The 9,128-nt window shown below is 48.3% G+C and overlaps 1 protein-coding gene across 1 annotated transcript; it reads right to left on the bottom strand.

Annotated features, from left to right (window-relative positions):
• Nucleotides 1-2,346: 2,346 nt before the first annotated feature.
• LOC138363152 (ice nucleation protein-like) lies at nt 2,347-6,410 on the bottom strand. The gene is made up of 3 exons (XM_069322147.1): nt 6,274-6,410; nt 4,630-4,801; nt 2,347-4,431 (listed from the first exon to the last, which is right to left on the bottom strand). Exons 1-3 carry the CDS (start codon nt 6,408-6,410, stop codon nt 2,347-2,349), a joined length of 2,394 nt encoding a protein of 797 aa, XP_069178248.1.
• Between the last annotated feature and the right edge of the window lie 2,718 nt (nt 6,411-9,128).

Here is a 9,128-nt window from a genome sequence, read left to right as displayed (position 1 = left end):
ACGCTGAGGACGTTACGCTTCTACGTCCTGTCAAGGTATCATAGCTTGATTACACAATGCCAGTTTGTCTGGTTTGGTTAGCCGTGGGGTCTCTCAAGGTCTGGTTTGGTTAGTGGTTCTCTCAAGGTCTGGTTTGGTTAGTTGTGGGGTCTCTCAAGGTCTGGTTTGGTTAGTGGTTCTCTCAAGGTCTGGTTTGGTTAGTTGTGTGTTCTCTCAAGGTCTGGTTTGGTTAGTTGTGTGTTCTCTCATGGTCTGGTTTGGTTAGTGGTTCTCTCAAGGTCTGGTTTGGTTAGTTGTGTGTTCTCTCAAGGTCTGGTTTGGTTAGTGGTTCTCTCAAGGTCTGGTTTGGTTAGTTGTGTGTTCTCTCAAGGTCTGGTTTGGTTAGTTGTGTGTTCTCTCAAGGTCTGGTTTGGTTAGGTGTAGGTTCTCTCAAGGTCTGGTCTGGTTAGGTGTAGGTTCTCTCAAGGTCTGGTTTGGTTAGGTGTAGGTTCTCTCAAGGTCTGGTTTGGTTAGGTGTAGGTTCTCTCAAGGTCTGGTTTGGTTAGTTGTGGGTTCTCTCAAGGTCTGGTTTGGTTAGGTGTAGGTTCTCTCAAGGTCTGGTTTGGTTAGTTGTGGGTTCTCTCAAGGTCTGGTTTGGTTAGGTGTAGGTTCTCTCAAGGTCTGGTTTGGTTAGCTGTGTGTTCTCTCAAGGTCTGGTTTGGTTAGTTGTGTGTTCTCTCAAGGTCTGGTTTGGTTAGCTGTGTGTTCTCTCAAGGTCTGGTTTGGTTAGGTGTAGGTTCTGTCAAGGTCTGGTTTGGTTAGGTGTAAGTTCTGCCAAGGTCTGATTTGGTTTAACACAATCAGCCTCGTTTGAACCTAATGGTCTGTTTTATTGCTATGTAAAGGTAGATACTGGGTGAACATTAGTCTGAGGTAGATGACCTTAAAGTAGTTGTTGACGACATTAGCTCTGAGCTGACGCCCAGTCTCATTTAGGAATATATTCTTTACCATTATATTCCTTGATCATCATTGTATACAAAATACACAAAATGTACCAAAACAGTAGAGCATTACCAGTGTACGAACTACATATAATAATGTACGGTGTCAAGGGAAGTAAATAAATAATTAACATTAGTGAGCTCCTGTTTGCTGGGACAGGAAGCTTGTAAGTCTTATCGAGGTCGCCCTAGGTCAACAACTGACCTTTATCAGGATGCAATCCACAACAGTTGACTAACTCCCAGGTCAGTGTGGTTTGGTGTTGGGTTTGAGGTCTGTTAACCGTGGGTGGGTTGTTAAGGCCACCAATATAGCTTATTGACCAACGAGCAAGTATATTAAAGTTCAGGACTAACGTTAATTCTCAATGTATATACTTCGGGGTATAGTCAGTATAATATAATATAATCAGCGGGGCATACCTCTCAGTCGGTATACTACACTAATTCCACATTTGTAAGGAAACTTACAGGTGTTTCCACCTGTGTGGGATTCCAACCCTGGATCACTTTAGTGAGCTGACTGCGCTTACTATCTTACTAATTGATTTCAAACTTAAATCTTGCTCCTAAAACCCTACAAATTATTCCGTGTCTCGCTTGCAGTGCTCTCAAACATCTTGAAATTTCGCACCAAAGAGTACGTATTAGCTATAAATTATAATTATAAAATCAATGTGCTTTCTTCCTCACCGTTCTTGACCATCGCGCCCCGGACAAATCAGTAAATAGGCGTTAATCATCTTCCATAATAAGAAAGCCTATGAACAGCAAATCACAGGTGCAGTGCAGAAAAGGAAGGAGGTGCATTGTCGTGTCCCTCTTACATAAATTTTACCAAAACAACTTCTGCAAAGCATGGTATGGAGGGAGACGGTGTTCTCCCTCCATACCATGTTGTCCGACTATTAGCGTGTGGAAACATACAAAAGGAATATCATTTGATTACTAAATTCTCTGGCTTCAGTGTCTCCTAATCGTAGCACCGTTTTCTGTGGTCCTTTGCACGGTAGTATATGCTCAAGTAATCGTTTCCAGAAATGCTTTCCTCTCCTCGGCGTCACATCTAACTGTATTATTTCCCCTCTCTCTGTCTTCTCTTTTCTCCCTTACTCTCTTTCAGACCAAATTAGTCACTTTCGTGTAGAAAAATGCACTCGGAATTGAGTACCAAAATATATAAGATGAAGACATGAAAAATTAGCTTGTTAACTCCGTGAAATCGAATACATGCAAATGACAGGGTATTTTGGACTGGAACTGGCTAGTGTGACAGTCAAAATAATGGGTCCACAGCACGAGATACAGTCCTTTGTCAGTCAGCAGTAACATGCACATCAGATTGCATGTTCTAATGACTCTCTCATGTCTCATTTCTTGGTCTGAAATTGTGGTGTTGTCCAAAGCCAGTGTAGGGACACTGACCATGGCTAGCACACGGATACTGACCATGGCCAGCACACTGATACTGACCTTGGCCAGCACACTGATACTGACCATGGCCAGCACACTGATACTGACCATGGCCAGCACACTGATACTGACCATGGCCAGCACACTGATACTGACCATGGCCAGCACACTGATACTGACCATGGCCAGCACACTGATACTGACCATGGCCAGCACACTGATACTGACCATGGCCAGCACACTGATACTGACCATGGCCAGCACACTGATACTGACCATGGCCAGCACACTGATACTGACCATGGCCAGCACACTGATACTGACCATGGCCAGCACACGGACACTGACCATGGCCAGCACACGGACACTGACCATGGCCAGCACACGGATACTGACCATGGCCAGCACACGGATACTGACCATGGCCAGCACACGGACACTGACCATGGCCAGCACACTGATACTGACTATGGCCAGCACACTGATACTGACCATGGCCAGCACACGGACACTGACCATGGCCAGCACACTGATACTGACCATGGCCAGCACACGGACACTGACCATGGCCAGCACACGGACACTGACCATGGCCAGCACACGGATACTGACCATGGCCAGCACACGGATACTGACCATGGCCAGCACACGGACACTGACCATGGCCAGCACACGGATACTGACCATGGCCAGCACACGGATACTGACCATGGCCAGCACACGGACACTGACCATGGCCAGCACACTGATACTGACCATGGCCAGCACACGGACACTGACCATGGCCAGCACACGGACACTGACCATGGCCAGCACACGGACACTGACCATGGCCAGCACACGGACACTGACCATGGGTAGCACACGGACACTGACCATGACCAGCACACGGACACTGACCATGGCCAGCACACGGACACTGACCATGGCCAGCACACGGACACTGACCATGGCCAGCACACGGACACTGGCCATGGCCAGCACACGGATACTGACCACGGCCAGCGCACTGATACTGACCATGGCCAGCACACGGACACTGACCATGGCTAGCACACGGATACTGACCGTGGCCAGCACACGGACACTGACCATGGCCAGCACACGGATACTGACCATGGCCAGCACACGGACACTGACCATGGCCAGCACACGGATACTGACCATGGCCAGCACACGGATACTGACCATGGCCAGCACACGGATACTGACCATGGCCAGCACACGGATACTGACCATGGCCAGCACACGGACACTGACCATGGCCAGCACACGGATACTGACCATGGCCAGCACACGGACACTGACCATGGCCAGCACACGGATACTGACCATGGCCAGCACACGGATACTGACCATGGCCAGCACACTGATACTGACCATGGCCAGCACACGGATACTGACCATGGCCAGCACACGGACACTGACCATGGCCAGCACACGGATACTGACCATGGCCAGCACACGGATACTGACCATGGCCAGCACACGGATACTGACCATGGCCAGCGCACTGATACTGACCATGGCCAGCACACGGACACTGACCATGGCCAGCACACGGATACTGACCATGGCCAACACACGGACACTGACCATGGCCAGCACACTGATACTGACCATGGCCAGCACACTGATACTGACCATGGCCAGCACACGGATACTGACCATGACCAGCACACTGATACTGACCATGGCCAGCACACGGATACTGACCATGGCCAGCACACTGATACTGACCATGGCCAGCACACTGATACTGACCATGGCCAGCACACGGATACTGACCATGACCAGCACACTGATACTGACCATGGCCAGCACACTGATACTGACCATGGCCAGCACACTGATACTGAACATGGCCAGCACACTGATACTGACCATGGCCAGCACACTGATACTGAACATGGCCAGCACACTGATACTGACCATGACCAGCACACGGATACTGATCTAGAGCCAGTGTATACTGACCCACCGTTTCTCTTTGAGTTGTATCACCTTCTCCGTATATTATAACGCAAGCTACGTCCTAGCATACGCAGTCTACATTTATATAAACACAGTGCTATACTTACAGTTAGAAATAGGATAAATATCTATACCGAGAGATGTACTCCGCTTCTCGGTGAATATAAACTCAGAGTTTACTTTAGATTTGAACAATGTGTTCAGAACTGAAGTAGACTTTTTGGTTTGCTAGTAAACTAGTGTCACGATCCTAGTAAACCTCTAGAGGTTGATAGTTATTCCTTGAGCCCAAGTCAATTAGAAACATCCTGTGAAGTTTAAGAAGATCTGTTTTATGTGTCAAACTACACCTCTTGTACACGGGGTCACCATAGCCCGTGCTACTTGGAACTTCTTGTTCCAGGTAGCGAATCTTTAACAACAACAACAACCTGTTGGAATTTAGTCATTGCAATATCTTTCTTGTTAAACCAGGTATTAAAGTCATTTATTTTATCTGATTAGTATTAGAGCTAGTTAGAGTAGGTGTAGTCACAGTAGAAGTGTTCAGTGTAGAACTAGTCACCTTAGAGGTAATCACTGTTACCTTGAGGTGCTTCCGGGGATTAGCGTCCCCGCGGCCCGGTCGTCGACCCGGCCTCCTGGTTGCTGGACTGATCAACCAGGCTGTTGGATGCGGCTTCTCGCAGTCTGACGTATGAGTCACAGCCTGGTTGATCAGGTATCCTTTGGAGGTGCTTATCCAGTTCTCTCTTGAACACTGTGAGGGGATTGCCAGTTATGTCCCTCATGTGTAGCGGAAGCGTGTTGAACAGTCTCGGGCCTCTGATGTTGATAGAGTTCTCTCTCAGAGTACCTGTACCTGTGACTGTTGAGCTAGTCACTGCAGAGCTAGTCACTGTTGAGCTAGTCACTGTTGGGCTAGTCACTGCAGAGCTAGTCACTGTTGAGCTAGTCACTGTTGAGCTAGTTACTGCAGAGCTAGTCACTGTTGAGCTAGTCACTGCAGAGCTAGTCACTGCAGAGCTAGTCACTGTTGAGCTAGTCACTGCAGAGCTTGTCACTGTAGAACTAGTGATGTCAGGACCCGAGATTAGTTATCACCTTACTGACAATTGAAGACGTGTCAGTAATATCGGAACATGACTGGAGGACCCCAAGTTTGTCCGCTAAAGTTTATATGGAGCCTGTTGGTTCCTGGCGGCCCTTCCCAGCTGTCGGGTCCAAACACAGCTGAAGCAGGACTTATAGCAACTTCCAGTTGTGTTGGGGGAAGGCAGCTTCGCAGGCTATCCTCGCGTCCCACCTGTCTGTCACACGGTGTTGAGAAAGGCAGCTTCGTAGGCTATCCTCGCGTCCCACCTGTCTGACACACGATGCTGAGAAAGGCAGCTTCGTAGGCTATCCTCGTGTCCCACCTGTCTGTCACACGGTGTTGAGAAAGGCAGCTTCGTAGGCTATCCTCGTGTCCCACCACAGTCTCGTACACTGTGCTGATAGCCACAACAGGTGAACAAAAATGTTGAACTTTCTGTCAGGGTATGAGATCAGAGAGGAATTAATAGTAAGCCTTGCTGACAGGTCTGTAGGCCTGACTTCGATCTGGGTCACTCCGCTGCTCGTATGCTTGCGGAAAAGTTGTCATATTTCCACCAATTTAAAGATTCGTCAGTATTTTGAGATCAAGTTTATTATATCATAAAATTTCAATTTGAAAATAGAGCTCAAAACTACATTCTAGCTAAATGTGTGCTTATAGCCTAAGCGCAGCACGTTCTGGTTTATGCAGCCTAAGGCAATAGCTAACCGTTCGTGTAGTCTTAAGGGATAGGCTACGGCGTAGGCTTCTCCGCCGTTCCTATGATATCCCTGGCCAGAATTGTGGGGGGAGGAAATCGCTTACCGCAAGCCTTGATAAACGGTCATACGAGATGCTGGTGGATATGAGAGTAACCGCAGTGATGGACGCAGCTGGCACTTAGTGAGAGATAAGTAAAGAATACATTGTTCAGAACAAAGCTTCTGATACCTCAAACTCATTACTTATTGAGATATCGCGACCGACAATCTGTGGCCTTTGTTATGAGTTGGAACTGAGGATGTGACGTTAGTTATTTATCATCTTTAAGAATTTATACACATTTTTAATAGGGTTATTATATATTTCCATATTTTTCGAGGAAATTATTGGTTGATGCAGTATCAAGGATGTTGCAAGGTTGAATAAGACTCAACATTGACATTGCCAAATATCAAAACTTGAAATTCGGAACAGGGGAATCTTTCAAGGCCAGCAGGACTTGGACTGATGATGTGGGGTTGAGCTTAAGGCTGTCAACCACGGGAAGGTTATTAAGACCAATACAGTGCCCTACTGACCACCCAGCATCAGTAATTTAGGTCTGTAGTTCCAACCATCTTATCTTGAGGTTTATCTTGAGATGATTTCGGGGCTTCCCCGCGGCCCGGTCCTCGACCAGGCCTCCTTTTTGTTACACATCCCCAGGAAGCAGCCCGCAGCAGCTGTCTAACTCCCAGGTACCTATTTACTGCTAGGTTAACAGGCCCATCAGGGTGAAAGAAAGTCTACCCATTTGTTTCTACTTCCACTGGGGATCGAACCCGGAACCTCAGGACCACGATTCCGAAGCGCTGTCCACTCAGTTGTTAGGCCTCCAACTTACCATAGGTAAGCTTTATATACACGTAGAAGGTGAATACACCACTCGGTGTATATATTCAGAGATGGAACAATTAGCAGTGCATAATGTTTATATTTTCTTAGCATTTATAAATGTTATTTATACATGTATATATCATCAGTACTGTTGGTGTATTTGTTAGTGGTGGCAACACTGGTTAAGTTTTGCCCCGAGGGGCGAGTTTACTGGGCAGCGCCAATCATCCTGTGAGTGGACACACCGCCATAGCAGCTTGTACAACACCCCCCCAATAGGAAGAAAACCCGCTGGGTTGTTCATCCTGGCAACACCGGTCTTGGTGTATATATTTGTTAGTTTTGAGACCTTGGTTGGTTGTTTAATCTGCGTCAGAGAGTGCTCACACGATGGCCAGGTGCGTCATGAGGTGGGCGGGTGGTGGGCCCGGGCTCACACGATGGCCAGGTGCGTCATGAGGTGGGCGGGTGGTGGGCCCGGGTCCCGCTGCTCTTGTTGTTAAGTGTGAAATGACGAAAGTTAACCCGAGCGAGAGCCGTGATAATCCCCCTTTTTCTGTTTGTGCGTCAAATTCCATAACTTTGGGGAAAACTTTGCTAATTCAGCCTCACTTATGGGGAGTTAGGGAGTGGGGAGCGGGGTAGATGAGGGGGGTAGATGGGTGGAGAAGGTGGGGGGTTTGAGCTGTGGAAGTATGAGGGAGGTGGATCAGAGGCAGAGGGACAATTGGAGCAGAGTGAGCAGGGAATGAATTTGTGGCAAGGCTAATTCACAGTACCCTCATCCTACCCTTACCTTACCCGAATCCTACCCTTACCTAATCCTACTCCTTCCCTCACCCTACCATGATGCTTCTCTCAGCTCACAGTGCTTTTCTAACTCTAACTTTCACTTTCTCCCTTTATTTGTCTTGTTCCTTTCTCATCTTTCTCTGCTTCCTTTCAAGGTCATATATTACTTGTCATTCCCGTATCTCTCTTCTTCTTCTTCCTTCCCTCTGTCTCTCTCTCTCTCTCCCCCTTTCCCCAAGCTCCCTTCTCCTCTCCTCTATCCCGGGAACATCTTATACAGATCCCAGTAATGAAGTCCCATTGAATATTAATTGCTCGACTTTATCTGTGGCTGGAGGCTGCTGAGTAAGATCACACCTCTGGAGGCTGTTGACGAAGATCACACCTCTGGAGGCTACTGGCGAAGATCACACCTCTGGAGGCTACTGGCGAAGATCACACCTCTGGAGGCTGCTGGCGAAGATCACACCTCTGGAGGCTGCTGACGAAGATCACACCTCTGGAGGCTGCTGACGAAGATCACACCTCTGGAGGCTGCTGGCGAAGATCACACCTCTGGAGGCTGTTGACGAAGATCACACCTCTGGAGGCTGCTGACGAAGATCACACCTCTGGAGGCTGCTGACGAAGATCACACCTCTGGAGGCTGCTGGCGAAGATCACACCTCTGGAGGCTGTTGACGAAGATCACACCTCTGGAGGCTGCTGACGAAGATCACACCTCTGGAGGCTGCTGGCGAAGATCACACCTCTGGAGGCTACTGGCGAAGATCACACCTCTGGAGGCTGCTGGCGAAGATCACACCTCTGGAGGCTACTGGCGAAGATCACACCTCTGGAGGCTGCTGGCGAAGATCACACCTCTGGCGGCTGCTGAGGAAGATCACACCTCTGGAGGCTGCTGACGAAGATCACACCTCTGGAGGCTGCTGACGAAGATCACACCTCTGGAGGCTGCTGACGAAGATCACACCTCTGGAGGTCTATCTGTCTGTCAGTCTGAGGATAGAGGTCAGACGCTATGGGCTAGCCTCACCCAACTTTCCAAGATGAATCAAGTTAGATAAGGGTATATCGTACGCCAGTTGAAGTCGGCCTAAGTTAAATACTTAAGACATAACGGCATTTATCTAGACCAACTATCCCTATGATATTTTAATGAAGTTTGAAGTATTTTTGTGTGTACCAGTAGGAGTTACAGTACTTTGCAATAATACATATTCTGAGAGGGAGGGAGGCGGCAGGAAGAGAGAGGAAGAAGGGGAAAGGAAGGACAGAGAAAGGGAGGG

The sequence above is a fragment of the Procambarus clarkii genome, chromosome 10 (assembly GCF_040958095.1).
Source record: "Procambarus clarkii isolate CNS0578487 chromosome 10, FALCON_Pclarkii_2.0, whole genome shotgun sequence".
In the NCBI taxonomy this organism is placed as follows: Eukaryota; Metazoa; Arthropoda; class Malacostraca; order Decapoda; family Cambaridae; genus Procambarus; species Procambarus clarkii.
Note: the sequence above shows the minus strand (reverse complement) of the source record. Positions and strands in the feature narration are given on the sequence as shown.

What these genes read in the sequence shown, in the direction of transcription:
- LOC138363152 (XM_069322147.1), bottom strand. Translation starts at nt 6,410, where the DNA reads ATGAGTTTGAGGTATCAGAAGCTTTGTTCTGAACAATGTATTCTTTAC. An exon ending in ACCGTTTATCAAGGCTTGCG is followed by an intron (nt 4,802 to 6,273) that starts GTAAGCGATTTC and finishes AAATTCCAACAG; the next exon opens with GTTGTTGTTGTTGTTAAAGA. An exon ending in ATAACTATCAACCTCTAGAG is followed by an intron (nt 4,432 to 4,629) that starts GTTTACTAGGAT and finishes TGCGTATGCTAG; the next exon opens with GACGTAGCTTGCGTTATAAT.